The 19,529-nt window shown below is 37.7% G+C and overlaps 1 protein-coding gene and 1 long non-coding RNA gene across 2 annotated transcripts in view; one reads left to right on the top strand and one right to left on the bottom strand.

The window, feature by feature from the left end:
* The window catches only part of LOC135206913 (guanylate cyclase 32E-like), a 176,716-nt gene extending 157,399 nt beyond the window's left edge, over positions 1-19,317 (top strand). Inside the window, 12 exon segments of the mRNA XM_064238401.1 lie at positions 4,970-5,155; positions 5,314-5,488; positions 6,212-6,352; positions 6,700-6,823; positions 6,947-7,015; positions 7,232-7,307; positions 7,310-7,405; positions 8,822-9,012; positions 9,484-10,208; positions 10,420-10,562; positions 11,702-11,775; positions 18,226-19,317. Of these exon segments, the coding sequence (XP_064094471.1) occupies positions 4,970-5,155; positions 5,314-5,488; positions 6,212-6,352; positions 6,700-6,823; positions 6,947-7,015; positions 7,232-7,307; positions 7,310-7,405; positions 8,822-9,012; positions 9,484-10,208; positions 10,420-10,562; positions 11,702-11,775; positions 18,226-18,456 (2,231 nt within the window). The 3' untranslated portion in view covers positions 18,457-19,317.
* Positions 7,759-18,206, bottom strand: LOC135206914 (uncharacterized). Its single transcript, XR_010312844.1, has 3 exons — positions 17,780-18,206; positions 8,812-8,952; positions 7,759-7,904 (listed from the first exon to the last, which is right to left on the bottom strand). It is a non-coding gene; the product is annotated as an uncharacterized LOC135206914 (long non-coding RNA).
* Positions 19,318-19,529: the final 212 nt, after the last annotated feature.

Raw genomic sequence — 19,529 nt, 5'->3', positions numbered from 1 at the left:
GATGAATAATTTTGCCGTCTTCCGTTTGAAGGCGAGAATATTTTGCCCGTCTTCCGTTTGAAGGCGATGAATTTTGCCCGTCTTCCGTTTTGAACGTCCCTCGTTTGAAGGCGATGAATATTTTGCCCGTCTTCCGTTTGAAGGCGATGAAAATTTTGCCCGTCCAGTCTTCCATTTGATGGCGTTGAATATTTTGCCCGTCCAGTCTTCCGTTTGAAGGCGATGAATATTTTGCCCGTCCAGTCTTCCATTTGAAGGAGATGAATATTTTGCCCGTATTCCGTTTGAAGGAGATGAATATTTTGCCCGTATTCCGTTTGAAGGAGATGAATATTTTGCCCATATTCCGTTTGAAGGAGATGAATATTTTGGAGATGAATATTTTGCCCGTATTCCGTTTGAAGGAGATGAATATTTTGCCCATATTTCCGTTTGAAGGAGATGAATATTTTTGCCCTATCCCGCTGAAGGAAATTATTTTGCCCGTTTTTTCTTTGAAGGAGATGAATATTTTGCCCGTTTATTCCGTCTTGAAGGAGAATGAAATATTTTTGCCCATTTAATTCCCGTTTGGAAGGAGATGAATATTTTGCCCGTATTCGTTTTTGAAGGATTGAATATTTGCCCATATTTCCGTTTGAAGGAGATGAAATTTTTGCCCGTATTCCGTTTGAAGGAGAGAATATTTTGCCCGGGTATTTTCCCGTTGTGAAGGAGCATGAAATATTTTGGCCCGTTATTTCCGTTTGAAGGAGATAATATTTTTGCCCAATTCCGTTTGAAAGGAGATGGATATTTTGCCGTATTCCGTTTGAAGGATGATGAATTATTTTTGCCCATATTCTGTTTGAAGGAGATGAATATTTTGCCCATATTCCGTTTGAAGGAGATGAATATTTTGCCCGTCTTCAGTTTGAAGGCGATGAATATTTTGCCTGTCTTCCGTTTGAAGAGATGAATATTTTTGCCCATATTCCGTTTGAAGGAGATGAATATTTTGCCCGTATTCCGTTTGAAGGAGATGAATATTTTGCCCATATTCCGTTTGAAGGAGATGAATATTTTGCCCATATTCCGTTTGAAGGAGATGAATATTTTGCCCATATTCTGTTTGAAGGAGAGATGAATATTTTGCCCATATTCCGTTTGAAGGCGATGAATATTTTTGCCCATATTCCGTTGAAGGAGATGAATATTTTGCCCGTATTCCGTTTGAAGGAGATGAATATTTTGCCCGTATTCCGTTTGAAGGAGATGAATATTTTGCCCGTATTCCATTTGAAGGAGATGAATATTTTGCCCGTATTCCGTTTGAAGGAGATGAATATTTTGCCCGCATTCCGTTTGAAGGAGCAATTTCTGTTGTCTATTTTCAAGAGCAATGAGAAAGTTTGCAACAGATGATTACGAATAGCAGTTTCTCTTGTTTGAACCTCTGGAAAAAAAAAAAACTGAGTTTGTTTTATATGATTATCCAGGCTGAAATTCAAATGTGAACAGTGCTAATGGAAATTAAGATTTGTTTTCGCAGTTCGAGCTCGATAATGCATGCAATCGTATGAAAGGTACCAGGATGTCAGATGAAAGTATCTCGTTCCAAAAATAAATTTCATCTTTTCAAAAACTCGCTAATTATACGTTGAATCTTTGCAAACCATTTCTGTGCGTAGTTATTATTATTCGTTACCATTCACTGTCGAATGGTAATGGATACTTTGAATTATATATATTATATATATATATATATATATATATATATATATATATATATATATATATATATATATATTATATTATACTCTTTCATTCTTGAGCTCTAGAGGGTATACTTACTTAGGCATTCTTAATAATTGTGTTACCTTTTTCTTACTGCAGTATTATTTATTTGTATATTTTAAGGGCTAATTTGTGTTCAGTTTTATTCATTGAATTCTTTCATTTCCATCAGTCTCTCTTCATTAATTATTTCACAAAGGCGTCACATCCTCTCAAAGTTTACAAGGCCGAGGCCTGACTGTGTTTTCAAACTGTATTGATAAATTTCTTCAACCAAGCATTTGTTTGCCTGTAACGTTAAAACCACACAAACATTTCGGAATACGATGAAAATAGCTGGTTATTTCATTTCTCACTAACCTTGAATTCTTTATGCGAGACTCGTCAGATAAAAATCAGTATTGGCGAAGCTATTTATGCTTTTATCTACTTTTCAAAAAGAACGTTTAATGGATTTGTGCAAAATGGACTAATGTATATATAAATTTTACTTCCACATATTCAGTCGGAAATGATACCGAATACTTGAGAGAGAGAGAGAGAGAGAGAGAGAGAGAGAGAGAGAGAGAGAGAGAGAGTGCTCAATTGTTCATTGGGGCTATCACTGCATCCTTGTTAGATTTTGTAAGGGATCACTTGAATGAGAACGGTAATTGGGTTGTTTTGTTAGTATGAAAATGAAACCCTCAGTACTTTGAAAACGATTTCGGACCTTATAATTCTTCTTTATTCCACGAGGGCTGAATTTATATTATAAAAAAAAATGTGTTACTTTAATCATTTCATTTCGATGGGATATTAACTTTGTAATTACTCCATCGCTAAAAGGAGCTCTCCCTCTCTCTCTTTTTTTGAACGGGGGGAGAGGGGGTGGCGGTTGTCCTTTTTTTTTTTTGATGGGGGGGGGGGGGGGGGGAGAGCGGTTGTACTTCCCTTTTGTGGCTGCCATATGTTGGTTGATTAGCTCTCAGCCGTTTGCTGATCTTGGTCAGTTGTAGTCATTTTCGCTGTACTATGTTATTGTTGTTGTTGTTCTTGTTGGAGGGGTAGGAAAGGTCTATGCAAGAGCCTAAAAAGTTCTCAAAAAGGTGTTAAAGTTAAGTATATCTTCGTTTTACCAGACCACTGAGCTCATTAAGAGCTTTCCTAGGGCTGGCCCGAAGGATTAGATATTTTTACGTAGCTAGGAACCAATTGGTAACCTAGTAACGGGACCTACAGCTTATTGTGGGATCCAAACCACATTACATCGAGAAATAAATTTCTCTGGTTCCGCATTGGCCGAGCCGAGAATCGAACTTTGGACCACCGGATTGGTAGCCGAGCACGAAATCCACTCGTCCAATGGAGGACTCGAAAAAGGTGTTTCACGTCGAGTTAAAGATACGGGAGTTTTTGGATAGGATATTTATAAATTATATATTAGAATGAAAATTTAAAAAGTAAATATGTGCATGTTTTAACAGTACAGAGAACTTATTTTGTAAAAAAATATAGCATATTTATTTTAGTTGTCGTTAGTGAAACAAGTCTCTATTTGACCGTAGATTTTAGCATGCTTTAATTAACGTTAAAAGTTAGGACTATAATGTTTAAAACTTATGCATGAGGGGAAAATCTTGCATGGGTCCCGGGTAAGCTGGAGGTCGGATCACTCCTTGTTATAGTTTTTATTTATTTTATGTACGTTCATTTGTTACTTACTGTATATCATGTATTGCATTCCACTCATAATTATTGCTCTCCCTTTACCTTCTCTTCAAATAAATAATCTCTAATGAGCTGTAACTTGTAAGGCAAGTTCGGAAAAAATCTACTCTATGAGCTTCATGTGTTTGTGGTATAAAGGTTTAACTTTAGGTAAACTAATGACGCTAGAACCATTAACAAGCTCCAGATGTCATGTATGATAATTAACAGTGACCTCGTTTATATGTTATTTGTAGTCATACTATGTAGGCCATTGAATGTATCCTTAAATACAGTAAGAAAATGTGTCGTCTAATTTGGTTCCCTTTAGAATAGCATTTCAAATTTTTTTTTTATTCCTTCTTTGATAAATTAGGATATTGCAGTCAACTTCATTACAGATAACAGAGTTAATTATTGCCTTGCTTAATGTTTGTTTCGAAAATATATTAATTATTCATGTAATGCGCAGAGCGGACGTTCTCTTTGAATAAGCACTAATTAATAAGCGACTACGCCTGAAGGTTGAAATCCGAAAGCTATTCATAAAATTTGATGTAATATTGAATTGAATTGAGTTTATAAATTTTGTGGCCATTTGCCACGCGCCGGAGCCAAAGGCCATTCAGCGCATATATATCAACAAGATATATTTACTAAAAAAGGTATACATAATTAATCCAAATTATTAAAATAAACTTCATATTAAAATACTCAATTAAATATCATAAAACAAGTGGATTTCCTTAAGAAATTTAAAAATCTCTTCTACGGGAGCAACCTCTCCTTAAAATATCTGACAAAGGTTTGTTGGTGAAACAAACCGACGTTCTATGATTAAATAAAGAGGACAGTCAACAAATATATGCCTCACTGTAATGCCATTTGTTTCTACAGAAAATAAGGAAAGAAAGATTTTCCGGGACATGAACCCAAAATAGCGATGGCACTGTTTTGCATATCACCAGGGACCAACAAACAACCAATGGTTTATTTGCATACGGTCGAATGACTTCCCTGAATTGTATTTAGCATAAATAACTGGCTGACAGTTTAACTTTTCCTGTAGAATATTTGATATCTCTGGGTATTTTTACACGTCGTCATTGATTTCAGACAACAGATGACCAGCTAGATATTTGTTCATTGTTACAATAAATTCTCTCTCTCTCTCTCTCTCTTTCGAGATGCGTATAGTACTTCTAGTCAGCTACTCTAAACGTATACCTTCACTCCCCTAAATTATATAGTTTATCACTAAAGTTCTAAAGTCCAGTTTTGTCGCTGTTTGTGTTTTCTAGAGTTGTTTTACTGGCGAACCCTCTATTGAAAACGAAGTATTAGTGCCCTTCCGTGTATTTCCGAGATAAAATAAGGTCTTGGAAATTAATTCGCATGTCTGCTTATATATTCTATTTGCTGCTGTGGTGTTTTATTAATCAATGTCTAGTTGTACCTTATGCATTTTAATCCTCATTTATGAGTATGCAAACGTTCCCTACAGCTTCCCCAGAAATGGTGTGCGATTCCAGAAAGAAATTATGGCGAGCGCCAGAGCTTTTGCGCGTACCAGGGGCACATCCACGAGGTACGCAAAAGGGAGACGTTTATTCCTTTGGTATCATTTTGTATGAGGTGGTTGGACGGAAAGGTCCCTGGGGTTCGCTGTTGGACCGGTACAACATTCAAGGTAATCAAAGTATATTTTCATTCAGAACTTTATTATTTTTTATAATTGCTATCAGATGCATATGTTGATTTTACCTTGGCAAATTTAAAAAGGAACGGCTCGTCGTCCCATTTCATATCGCCTTGGAGTGACCCTTTCAAATTACTTGTGCATCGCAGAGTTGTTGTGTGGTGTGGCTTCAGGCATGGAGCCTCCCCTCCGCCCTCCATTAGACACGCTGAAGGCTCCTGAATATGTCCAAAGGTGTTTGCGGGAGTGCTGGGCAGAAGACCCGGACGAAAGACCCGATTTCAAGCTCGTCAGAGTGCGCCTTAAGGAAATGCAGGCAGGCTTGTAAGCATTCCTTAATTGAGTTTTTTTTCTTAGGCATTTTTTTCTTATTTTTCATCATTCCAAACTATGTTTCGGTTTCCAGATATCAGGCGCCTACTTAAATTTGTTTATTCTTAAGTACAAAGTCTTCAAGAAGCATGCTACTTATTTCTTTTATTAAAGGTATTATAAAGACTGTTTAGTAACATTGATTGCAATCACGGATTTTTTAATGGCTATAAATATAGCCGAGTAACGATGGTGTGCATAGAATGTGTAAGGATATTGTATTAAAATCTTAGCTAAAACACAACACTTATTTACACTGATATGGCAGTCTGAATGAAAAAAAAGTAAAAATTGCTTCATATTTTCCTTTTTAGCCAAATGTACTTCTTTCCATTTAAGTGGTGTTATGGGAAAGCCAATTCCATTATCTCCCAGACCCAACTAGATAACACCGGGGGGGGGGGGGGGGGGGGGGAGAGAGTAACAGTAAGGCTATTGGAAGGTGGGATATCGTATTTCTCGGAAAACATGAGCAGGAGTGAATTCGGAATCTGCTTAAGGAAATCCTTTTAAGATTTAAAGTGGAGGCGCCCTGAGCATGAGGATTTATTATTTTCTTTATATTTCCCGTCTCATTTGCACTCAAAACGCCAGTATTTTGTGCTCAGATGATTTAATTAGCGGTGGTGATGTTGAATTTAAAAAGCATTTTACCTCATTTTCTTCACTTTACAGGAAGCTAAATATTGTAGACAATATGTTAGCTATCATGGAGAAGTATGCCTACAATTTAGAAGGCAAAGTGCAAGAACGAACAAAGCAGCTTGTGGAAGAAAAAAAGAAGACCGAGATATTGCTCCTTCGAATGCTTCCGAAGTGAGTGATGGTTGGTTTTGTTCCACCTTGGAGGCAGGTCGTATTAATACTGGGTGAAGATATAATGTTTTAAACTGAATGGATATTGCTTATACTTAAAATCTTTCTCGTTATCAATGTCACGCCTTGATGTATTTCAAATCTTGTCTTAAGAATATTTTGATAACTTGCTAAGGGGGTGTGTTCTCTTGAAAATGTCTGAATTTTTTAAATTAATTTTTTCCCCATAAGAAGCATATCTTTTCAAAACTTAAGAAAACTTATTTGGATTTGGGAGAAATTTTTTATTACAATTTTTCAATATAAACTTGCCATGTCTTAAAGGGCAATTTTGATCTTGTTGTCAGATCTGTGGCGGAGTCTTTGAAACGAGGAGAGAAGGTCCCTCCAGAAAGCTATGATAATGTCACCATATATTTTAGTGATATTGTGGGATTCACTGCTTTGTCGGCAGAATCAACGCCACTACAGGTAATAATTTAATATTGGCATAAGAGAAAGTTTTCAAATAATGTAATGTTGGCATAAGCGAAAGTTTTCACATTTTTTCTGGAAGTGGTAATTTTAGATTAACATAATCCTTTCTCCCAACAGATGGTGGATATGCTCAATGAACTTTATACTTGCTTCGATGCTATTATAGGCGATTATGATGTATATAAAGTAAGTATCCACAAGGTGCCTATTTGTTCTATAATGATATGCGTGATTTTCGTAAATTGTGGTTTACGACCACACACTGGCATTTGATTGAGTGATCCACATTTCTTAAATATTCACTCACGTTGTTCCCAATCCATTGTTGTAGAAGATAACCAATTCCTGTGTCACAGTATACTATATTAGTTGTTAATTGTATTGTATGCTTTAACTTTGCAGGTAGAGACAATTGGAGATGCCTATATGGTGGTTTCGGGATTACCTATTTGCAATGGAGACCAGCATGCTGCAGAGATTGCTCCATGGCGCTAAAACTTCTCTTGGCAGTGAAGAAGTTCACCATCAGACATCGCCCAGGGGACACCTTGAAACTTAGAATCGGTATTCATTCAGGTAAGAATTTTCTTAACCGACTTTTTTTTTAATTTAACCATTTGTTTTGTTTGCTGCAAAACCCATACAGTGTAGTCATAATTCACACGGACTGGAATTTGGTTTATAGCAGGACCTAGTATATCCATAAACAACATTAGCATATACTGTGGGGATTTCGTTGTAGTTATGTGTTACTTTTTCACCCAAGCGAAAAACTAGTCCCAACAAGTCCCACTTTCTTACTACCGAGTGAACAGACAATTCGATGGTGCCACATATTTTTAGATCAAAATTACTCCACATGCAGTTAGCTATGGAGGGATAACACAATAAAACAGGTATTTTTCAAATTAAAACTGTTATTTCTGGGGAACTGGTTTTATTAACTGACAACATCCCAGCAAATTAGCCCACTACTTCAAACGGCCAGTGAATAGATTTTCTTCTGCCTGTCGCTCAAAACATCACCTGAACAGCTGCGTAAGAATACGGTCAAATTAGGTGACGTAGCCGTTATCTGAAATGTAAAAAAATGAAAATTATTCATGTGCTAACTGGCTTCCAGAGTGACATAAAAATACCAATAATTTCATGGTTATGTTCATAAAATCCCTGCCCTCCTATTCCTGACCGTGATATGAGGTTCTTGCACTATCGTTATTTGGATTTTTTTAACTTGGGTGTTAATATGAAATGCAATTGGTGCTTAATATGATACCCTAGCACCTACAAAGCCTTCTTGTGAGGTTTGTTCTTTAAAAAAAGATAGTTTCAAATTCATCTGGAGATTGATGTTCTTTAAAGATAGTTTCAAATTCATCTGGAGATTGAATTGGTAAAAATTCTACAAATTGATTTCCCAATATTGTTTGAAAGATTCTGCTGTCCTTAGATAGGCAAGCGAGATTTTATGACTAGAACAATAAGAACTAACTTATCTATACCAAAATATGAATTATCGTCAACTTGCACAATTATAACAATGTTGAACAGGTATGCTACCAGTCTTAACTGCATTTTACGAGTTATCTGTATATTTATATTTGCTTAAACGCCATTTCTTTGTTAAAAAGTATAGATATTAAACCATAAATATACCCCCTACCAAAATTCCTATCAGTTGCTGTTCAGATGACTATTGCCCAATATGCAACACTTTTACAGAGGCTGGAAGACATATAATCATAAACCACTTTACATTTTGAGCATTTGGCAAGCATTGTTTACGTCCGCATTATCTTGACAGTATCCCACTAAGCAGTGATTGCAGTCGTTCTAGTCTTATAATAGCTCCAGAAACTTAATTTGACATGATACTTCAAAGATAATGCGACACTTATAAGAAGATATGATAATACAGTGCCATTTCAGTGTATTATGTAAAGCGCACTTGGCCACATTTACTGAACAGGGAATAACCTTACTGTCCGTCAGGTCCTTGTGTGGCTGGGGTTGTAGGATTAACGATGCCCAGGTACTGCCTTTTTGGAGACACTGTCAACACTGCTTCGAGAATGGAATCTACAGGAGCTGCATTACGAATACACATATCTGAAGCTAACAAGCTGATGTTGGACAGATTAGGTGGATACGTCGTTGAAGAGCGTGGAATGACATATGTAAAAGTTAGTATCAGGTGTAGTACTGTTAACAGCATGTGCTAGTCTGCCTTTTGCTGCTGGAGAAGTCATGGGTAATGAGAATGTTAGCTGAAGTAATGATTGCATTAAGAGATCCAGCAGGCTTATACGGAAAAAGGGCTGTCTAAAACATTTTTTTTAAGTATAGGACAATCAAACTTTAATAGTGTCAAAGCATTCCTGGTGAATCAGGCCTAGTGGAGTAATTACAGCAGTCCATTAACAATCAAGAAAAATTTTACACTAATTTTCTAATCATGAGTTATAATATACCTGCCACGTTCTACAGTATTATGCAATATGCATTCCATAATGAAGAAAAAACTGCATCACATTTAAAAAATGTTGCAGAACCACACAATTTTATTTTTTCTCAAATTTCAGAAAACTGGTTTGTGTTAACAATTCACCGAGTACTTAAAACTTTTTGTAAAAGTTTGTTGTTGTTTTCCTCAGGGTAAAGGGCACTTGAGAACCTGGTGGCTGACAGGGGAGCAAAAGGAGGAAGTCAGGTCTCAAAAGAGCTTCCCTCATGAAAACAGCGATACAACTCCAACTTGCTGTCCATCACCAACTAATATCTTTAATCAGTCTTTATCTGCCTGTCCTTCACCCAGTGCAACAACTAGTCTACCTTCTACATTACATAATCATATTACATCTCATAAAACATCACCCAGTAGCTGTTCATCCCCTGTCATAAGTCCGTATTCAGCTCCTAGTCAAACGCTCAACAAAATCATCTCAAACATTCCTTCACAAATTGTGAACAGCTGTCCTTCACATATCAGTTCTGCTTCCTCACCGACATCTCACTATTCCCCAAATAACTGCCACTCACCCACCGACGCTCTTTCGAAAACAAACCACTGTACTTCACCTGGTAACCTCCCTGCATTAAGTAAATCTCATTCTGCAACATTAAAAAATTCTCCTACTAGCCAAAACTGTATCACACTCCAAAACAAGTCCTTAATTTCGAAAAATGCTTTCCCATATCACAGCAGTTCTCAACCAAACACAGTTTCAACTCACATCCATCACTACCCAGATACATCCAAAAAGTCAAATTTATCCCCGACAGCTCAATCTCCAAACATTTTCTCTTTCCAAAGTACCTCACCAACCACAAAGCAAAATAATTTTGTGTATAAACCACCGAGCCCCAATACTCAGACCAGGTAAAGGAAAAAAGGATACTTTTTCAGTTTGTTATAAAGATACAGGCCATTTCCTTGACAGTAAATCTAGATATGTTATCGAAGTTGGAGAGTACAAAGTAGTATGCAACTACTGGTCCATATTCATATGCAATTAAAGAGATACCTGAAACATAATAAAAGATGTATTTTGAAAACAATCTTGTAACCATACACTTTCATCTTGTTTTAGAAAAGAATCATTAAAATCTGATGGCAAGGAACAACGGATTTCAAGCCCATCAAACAGTAACAGCAGCACTTTGAGCAGTGTTGATACTCCAGCAACAGTGAGCGAGAACTCAATTCTCACATCATCAGTCACGGGGAACATAGGTAAGTTCACTATACCAGTATTTAAAATAACAGTAGTTATAATTCATACACTGTAATTTCTGTTTATAGAACAGAATACAACACAGAATTTTGGCAAAGGCCCAGCGCTGGGACCTATGAGAATATTCAGCACTGAAAATGAAATTGAAAGAAGGAAGGTATTAAAGGTGTAACAGTTGGAGAACCTTGCTGTTGCATTATGACTAAATTGTTAGGATAGATTGGAAAGTAAGATGGAAGAAAGCGAATATGAACGGCGATACAGTAAAAGGAATGCAATATGAACGGGGGTATTACAGTAAAAGGAATGTAAGGAGTTGGAGCTAGGGGCTTTAGAGACGCTACAAAGAACCATATGCAATGCCGTATGAGGTAAATTTCTGTTAATTATTTCTTACACTGGTCACATCCATTAACAAGTTGCCAGTAAGCCTCAGTAACTTCTTCATTAGGTTGGCGTTTTAAACGATTGAAATGAATTTCACTCATAAATAGAATTACTACTCTTCAAGCGGATATGTATTATTTTCACCCTATACTTATTCTGTTTTCAAGATTAATGTGCAATTTCCTATTGCTATGGTCTTGAAGTAATTTTTTACATTATATATAATTTAAGCAGTATGATTGCATCAATTATAATAATGTTAGTACTGAATCAAGTATCATAACATTATTATTTTCTATATATGCAGCTAGAAAGTTCATGACAGGCAATAGTAATGACTGCACAAAACACATTGTTCTTTGGAGTTGCCTTTGTTATAAATAAAGAATTACAAGTGCACAATATTTGCATTAAGCTTAAATTTATATATTTTGTTAAATGAACTATGTAGCTCTCTCTTTGGTAGTATATATGACAGAGAGAGAATGAATTTGTTCACGATGACAAGTATATTTTTTGTTTCGAAAATTTTGCAGTTCTCTGGAAGAATAGCTGAAGGAAAAATCCACTCGTGAAATATTAATTTTAGCAAATACTAATTGAAAGTAAAAAGCAGCCTAGATCAAAAGGATCATGGACGTGTATATGTACACTAGTTCAGTCTTATTGAGAGGCTTGCAGTCAAGGTTTTATATGAATGTTCCACCAGTTTACTCCCAAATTTAAAGGACTGCAATGTATTTGTTTGCAGGTGTAAATGAACAAAAGGAAACAATTCCTCAAAGCAGCCCTTCAAGTTTCCTCATCACCCACTCCAAGCCTCAGGTAAGATAGATATAAATAAATTTGTAGTTTATTGCTAGTCGATTTCTTTATTCAGAGCTAACAATATACGTATTTGTTGTACCATAACCGTATTTCTGTAAGAGCATCTGTACAAATCAAGATATATTTACTTTGTCACTCATTATGCCAAGATATATTTACCTAGTTACTCATTATGCCACGAATGTTTTACAAGCTCTATGCTTGTCTGGGACACAGTAGTACGGGCCGTGCCTTGCCAGTAGTTAGAAATATACAAAATTTCCTTAATGTTGTGCAAGGTAATTAAATTATATTTTTTTTCGCCGCTATACAGGCACATTAAATATCGAGAGTTTAATATAATATGAATTAATTAACCATGTTATCGAATCTCCCACAGCTGGTTTAGGTTACTTAAGAAAAAAAGATTAAACACTATTTTAAGGGTAAAGGTTTATTCCATAAATAATACTAACCAACTGACTAAACAAAATTACAGGCAACCTAAGATTTTGCATTTTCATGAACATAATGCAAGATCAATCTTACTATTTTATAGTGCTCTTGAAATCCTGTTCCCATTCAAGCAGATATTTGTAACTGGCAGTTGTTCCTAAGGAAATACAAACTATCGCCTTTAATGTAAAAGTTGAACTTCAGTAACGAGAGGGTAACTGGTGGTTACGGGTGGGTGGAGGAAGGGGTCCCTCAATCACCCTGCCATCGCCAAGCTTTTCATTAGATGTTAACATGGAAAAACAAACAACACATGCAATGATCTGTATACGGTGCTTCATGTCCATTGTGGTACAGATTTATAAATATATTGTTGGGGGAAAGACTCCTATATGTATTTCTTCTTTGTCAGGAATAAATGTTCTTGGTATGAGAAGTTTAGTAGGCAGGAGATGAAAAGGGATTGAAAAGGGGCCATTCTCCTTGGGCACGAGCAAATACTCTCCAGTGACTGGTGAACTCTTATACAGTGCTAATCTTTTCTCACCCCTCCTCCTTGGTCTGGGTGGAGGAAAGGGAAGTATATGGAGGGTGCCTGCCTCACACTTTCCTCTAACAGGGGTTGAACACCCAAGCTGACTCCCTCTAACAGGACCTCCTCAATTCAGTTACTATACTCTTTTAACAACTCTTATTGACGTTTTTTATATTCCGGGTTTGTAGTCGCCAGTTGAATTATGAGCCCTCCAGTTTCCTGGGGTGTGCCAGCTTTCAGACACCTGCAGATGACCAATCAGCTGGCTGGGTTGGCACAGGCCTCACTAAGCATGAACAGTACCTCAACCCAGCCTCCAATTTTATTTCACCAGCAACACAACTGGTTAAGGTTTACCCAGCACTGCCCACTCCCTCGGTGCAAGGTAGGTGCTTAAAAGGCCGCAGGTTCACACAATAGGTATCCTCTCAGTACACATTAACTCTTTTTTGACCTGCTCGGATAGAACCATGCCACTTCCCGCTTGGCTTGTGGTTCTCCATCATCCCCAAGGTTGTGCATGACCAATTTGACCTTTGCCAATCTCATGAAGTCATACAAATTGGTCTATGACAGATTGGAACTACAACCTGAATAGGGATCGTCTGTGGCCCATGAAGTTTCCACCTCTTACCTTTGGCATCGATTGGATACAGCTCTGCAGACTGGTTCAGGAGCTGACCTGCCATCTTACATGCCAGAATCAATATTACTGTGCCCTCAGTATGGGTGTAGTCTTTGAACTGTGTATATAAAACTTCTATCAGGTGTGTGAGGTAACTTACTTGCCCAGTGCATGGCTTGTCCCAATTCAATGCACAGGAACCCTGAGCCTTCCCATGTCTTCACAGGCATGAGAAAGAATGCTCAACTCACCAGTGTTTATAGGGTTCTCCAACAGTGCACATGTAAATGCTTTTTTTTGTTGCATACCTCCATTCACCTGTAACTACTAATGTGTTGTTGAACAATCAGTGGTTGAACTTTGGCTCAGAATACATTTCTGGGTATGGGTTTTCCTTGGGCTGGTTGCATCAATTAGTATTGGCTGCACTGAAAGTGTCCATGGCCCCATAAGCAGGCACCAGCAATTGGTGTAGGACCCAGGAAGTACTAGCACTTTGTCTACAGCAGGACTTCCTACCAAGTTATGCTTTAACCTACCAAATGACCCCATTGGTACTCATAAGAGCACCCCTTTTCTCACTCAACTGGGACCCATCATCAGAGTGCAAGATTCGGTCAATCATCTGGTTTGTCCTGACAATCTCTGCAGCACAGTTGCTTCTACTGAAATATCCAAGAAGCAAACATAAGCAAACATAGATTCTAAGTGCTTTTACATATCAACCAGCTCAGTTTTGGGGAGGTCCTCTGTTTCCTATTATTTGAGAAAATTCAAATTCACACCTGCTCTCACTTTGGTGACAACCGATTCAGCACTGATCCACTCCAAATGAGTTTCCTTCCCAGCTTGCTTCAAGAGCAGAGAGATCGTAGAGGATATTTGGATGGCTGCTGGATCACAAGAACCTCTTCACGGGTGCTCCTTGAACCGTCGTATCACAAAGTGTGTCTGATCACAACCACATAAAGAGATCAAGGAGTACACTTGAGCAGCTCGGCCGTCTCAGATGTATAAGCAGAGGAAAATCATCATCTTAAGCTGGTCATTCATCTTGATGTGGATGTGTGGGCAAAGGTCAATCCTTATCTGCACAGTTTGAGCAGATCATTCATCTTGGATACGTGGGCAAAGGAAGGGAAGTTTTTGCTGCTATCTGTGCGGCAAAGGTCAGTCCTCATCTGCACAAGAATATTTTGGAAAGGGCAGGTTTTTGCTGCTATCTGTGCAAGATTCTGGGACTGTGATGAATCATTCCATGGTACTGTTTAGTGACATGTCATTAATGACTTTCATCAACAAGTGAGAGAAACCATAGTTTCTTTTTTAATATTGTCGGCTGGCAAAGCAGTTGGTGAGCTGTTAACCAATTACATTCCATGATAGAGGAATATTTTGGTTGTTGACCACCTCGGCTGGCAGAGGCATGTAGTAGAAATGCTGGGGAATGATTGTTTATGATTGTTTATACTTATTTTTAAAATATCACTCAGGTAGTTTCTCATTGATATTTAGCAAATGGGTTTCCCAGACTGCTACCTCTCGGCCGACTTGCATAAATTTTCCGTGTGGCCACACACAGTGGACAAGCTTTCTCATGAACACAGTACTACCTTTCTATTTGGAGTTTTCTGTGTACCATCAACCAACCACCTCTTCTATCTTCAAGAAACCAAGTTTCTCTTTGTCACTGTGGTGCATGGCTAACTACTTGAACTAGACAATAGATTTTTCAGTTATGGCTGACCTGTCTATGCCAGTAAAAAGTGTTAGTGAATTAAACCTTACATTCCAAGGCTTTGGCCTTTAGGTAGGTATGTGGCTCTCATCCTCTGTAACCTATTTTGGGACTTGTATGATCCCTGTAAGACAAAGGCCTCAGATTGAGATATCTCTTCTTTAAGACAAAGACCTCATATTGAGATATCTCTTAAGATTTCAACTTTTCGAAGTAACATGTTGGGAAGTATCAAAGTTTTTAGCATTCAGAAGTGGAATCACTCTAATGGTCTTTATTCTGTGGCAAAAACTTGGGGATTGCTAGCCTAACAAGCTTTTGTTTCCTGTCTGTGGTGTGAGCTATGAATCTACTGAATTAATATACCCAAAATATTATGTCAAGGGTATCAGAGCCTCTTCTGAGTACTGCAGGTAAGTACTGAAGACATGAAGAAGTAGGTGTTTAGATAACTTTCTTGCTTTGTGATGTATCAAATAAGCTTTTTTTCGGGAAGTAGTCAATTGAACACTTTGAGCTAGGATTCTCATTCAGGGCCACAGATCCATTCTTAGCTTTACAGAATAACTTTTCAGCAACATGTGATGAGGACAGCATTAGACCTCCTTTCACCTCATCTTACCGAAGGAAAATCGCCATCAGAGGTTCTCACACCTCATCCAACCGTACAAAAATCATCAACAAAGGTTCTCAAGACACCCCTTTTCCGGGACATGTAGGGGTTCCTCTTCAAGATGCAAAAACACCCAGCTCCTTTTAGACACAAAAGCACATCATCCAATGTACTTTGAGAGCATAGAAGGCTGGGGTCAGATATTAGAGTGATTGGCCAGAAGCTTGGCTCAAGTATATGTTGGACTTAGGGTGGATGTAGATGGCTACTCAAGTAACCAATCGGGCAAGTAAACATCCTGGTATGTGGTCACAGGAGTTCACTTGCCTCCAACAGATGTTCTACATGCCAGAGAATGGAAAGGCTTCTCTCTGGTTGGATTGTGTCAGTTTGGCACGAACTGCCACCTCCTCAAGAGACTGTCAGTAGAGCTTTTCCATCAATGCTGTGAAGCCAATGCCATGGAATCCCACTGGTTTCTTTGCAAGCTGTATCATGACTAGACTTGTTGATGGGCACAATCACAGGCTACATCTTGCCAGTGCTACATTTTGTGCTATCTAGCAGACTAGGTATCCAACCAGTGGGCAAACCTGGTTCTTTGAAGGATAGAGAGCATTCTCCTTGTTTTCTCAACAGGTATTGCACAAGAGCAGACTCTTACTGCAGAATAGTTAGGCTGTGGGCTTGACTCTGTACTACTTAAGGGAAAGGTAGAGGAAGTAGTAGAGGATTCTCGGGACTTCCTGTTCATCCATGCAGTGTTCTCTCACTAAACCCTCAGGTTTGGCAAAAACTTCCATGCCTGGTGTGCAGTAGTAGTCTCAGCTTCACTTGGCCAGGAGCAGTATTTTTCTAAGAAAGACAGAGAGCCCTCTCAGCCCTTCTGTCCCTCCATTTCTGAAACAGTTACACGGATATCTAAGGCCATAGTATTGTCATAGGTGGAGGCAGTGACAGAAATGTGCCCTTAAAGTCAAAGGTTGCCAGTCTCTGGGATTTCACAGCCACTCCTTGCAGAAAAGGCAAGTAGGGACCAGTCACTAACCCCTATTTGCCAGAAAGAAGGGAAGGGAGGGGGGGGGGGGGGGAAAGCAACTGCTGACAGAGCTCCTCCACCAGCAGTTACTTTACCCTAGGCAGAGAGGGCAAGGGCATACTACATTCTCTAGCACTAAAGTCCATGTGATAGGGATGGAAAATGCAGGTGATTCAAGTCTTGCCATTAGGGGAATATTATCCCCCTAGGAAGCTGGCAAAACCTTGTTGTCTCTCTTCCTCTGCTTACTAAAAATTCCCATAGCTATGAAGCCCAGCCAGCACACTTATAAATAAGGGGAAGAATAAGTACAAGTATCCCCCCTACAAAAAGAACAATACTTATATGGGCTCACAGTTATAGGAGACAAAAAGCACCCACAAGGATGCCCGATGCCCAAACCCTATGTAACAGTGTTGCTAATGTTCTTTGCCCATTCTGAATAAAAGACAAAAACAGAAAATTACAGTGAACAACAAATAAGCAAACAAAACTAGTTAGCAGGCTACTCATCCAATTCTCTCAATAATAACACAAGGTAGACAGTGAACAAAACGCATCTGCTCAATCTGGCAAATGAATAAAAAGTAAAAAGGCACATCTGGTGAGTAAGGGGTATTCCCCTACTCAACCCCTTCTCATCTCCACTAGCTATAAATACCTTATTAGAAAGTTCAGTGATAGATCAAGATCATCCTGAAGTACACTCATATATAATAGTTGATGATTTGTATCTCTGTAGCAACAAATTTTTAGTCTGCCAACTGATTTCACATCAACACAGGCAAAACCCCATTTATGACAAGATATTTTTCAAGTCCAGTTTGTATCACATGTGCCGTATAAATTTTTCAGGAAATTTTAATAGGGGCAGATCTATGACAATATATCAACTTAGCACAGCACAAATAATTACTGACATTTTTGAAGGTGTAACTTTTTTCCATAAGCCCATCTGGAATGTTAATACCACATATTTTGAGTGAATTGATACTAACGATTTATAAAATACAAACCTATTTAACAGAATGGTGGAAATCTTAACGGTCACCTCTCTTTCGTGTCTGAACAGGCAGGTGTTGATCCCTATCAGTATGGTGCTGATAAACATCTCTTGCATGGCAATGAATGTAATGCGGCCGATTCACCCTGCAAACAGTCAGAAATCTCTTAACACCAAATATGGATGCAGATGCTAATGAGAGTTAGCTGATGTTAGTGAAATTTTAATGAATCCTTGGGGTATACGATTATAAGGTCAAATGTCTAACAGAATTATATTTCTTTTACCCCTTGTATTTTGTATTTACCCCTTGTATTTTGTATTAAATGAGGAGCAATTGTAACAGGAAGACTCAGAATAACTGTAGAATTGTTTATTGTAATGGCAACTGCTAACTTTATGGATTTCCTCCCCCAAGGCTTGGAACGGTAGTTAAATGTAAAAATTCATACTTCACAGACTGGATGGCGTCAACTAAAGGGAGAGGTGGAAAGTACCCCAGAGTGTGATAAAGGTAATAACATTAACAATAACAGCACTGGAAGTATCAGTCATGAATCCACTTCATCTGCTGAACCAAGGACAGCCACGATCGTACAGGACCTAAGAAGCGGTAACTCTGTTACCCACCATTTCTGCTCCTCGCCCACCTTTTCTCATAGTCAAGAAGCCAAAGAAAACTTCGTTTAAATATTCTAAAGCCTAACAGTCTATGTGATTCTCTGCTTCCTTATGAATGAAATATTTAGTTTTGTAGCAACATTGTACCTGGATATCTAAAGAATATAATAATTAGTAAGGTCTAAATAATAGTTTGTTTCATTGAAAGCATAAAAAGAGGACTTAGGAAGTAAAAGCAAAATGCTGAAAGGTTATTAGTACCGTACTATAAACTAGTCTTTGGCTGAATTCTAGGGACATATGTACTCTAAAATTATAAATACTCCTGCACAGTGTATTCGACGCCTTGTGGAGTTGTAACTTTTACCGAAGCACAGAAATTATTTGAATTCAAGCTTGAACATTCCACGTGAACTGCAAAATAGTAAAATATCGAAGTCTTAAGATGCACAAAATCAGTCGTAACATATCGTAAAGAACGAAATGAAAACAATCGAATAGTCATAATACACTGTCCAGTTATTATGGTAAAAATTGCATGTTCACCAAGAAAATTTTCACCTTTAAATGGATTTAATTTTATAATCTATATGAATACAATTCTTCTTTTCTGATATTAACAGTTCAACATACCATATGTAACTCTGAGCTTAATCTACGTGTATTTGCAAGGCAACATAATTATCTTAATGTAACCATTTTTAACATTTGTCGAACACAGAGGTGTATTAGCTGTTTATTGCATTAACTGTTCCTTTAAAACTGCCCAAGACTATAGTAGTACAGTTGGGAAATGCCAAAACTATTTTATTTTTGTAAAAAATGAAAAACTGAATCTTATCAGGAAGAAATGATTTAACTGTAATTACATATAGAGATCCTTTTTAAACATACCAATGCCAAACTCATAAACTGAATTCCCTGTGCAAACGTGTTTTATTACCCTAACTTTGAATAGATTTCTCATAAATGAAAAGTTAAGTCTCTTGTACAAGCTCCAAAAATTTCGCTTTCAACTGCACTAAATTTAAAACAATTCATAAATTTAGCAATTGTAGTTTATTATTAGTCATTGTAGTTAATCTAAAAATCGTTGATAAAATAAGATATCAAAATACAACTGAAAAAAAGAAAAAAAAACA

The sequence above is a fragment of the Macrobrachium nipponense genome, chromosome 31 (assembly GCF_015104395.2).
Source record: "Macrobrachium nipponense isolate FS-2020 chromosome 31, ASM1510439v2, whole genome shotgun sequence".
Classification (NCBI taxonomy): domain Eukaryota; kingdom Metazoa; phylum Arthropoda; class Malacostraca; order Decapoda; family Palaemonidae; genus Macrobrachium; species Macrobrachium nipponense.
This window is presented reverse-complemented; position numbering and strand designations above follow the sequence as displayed.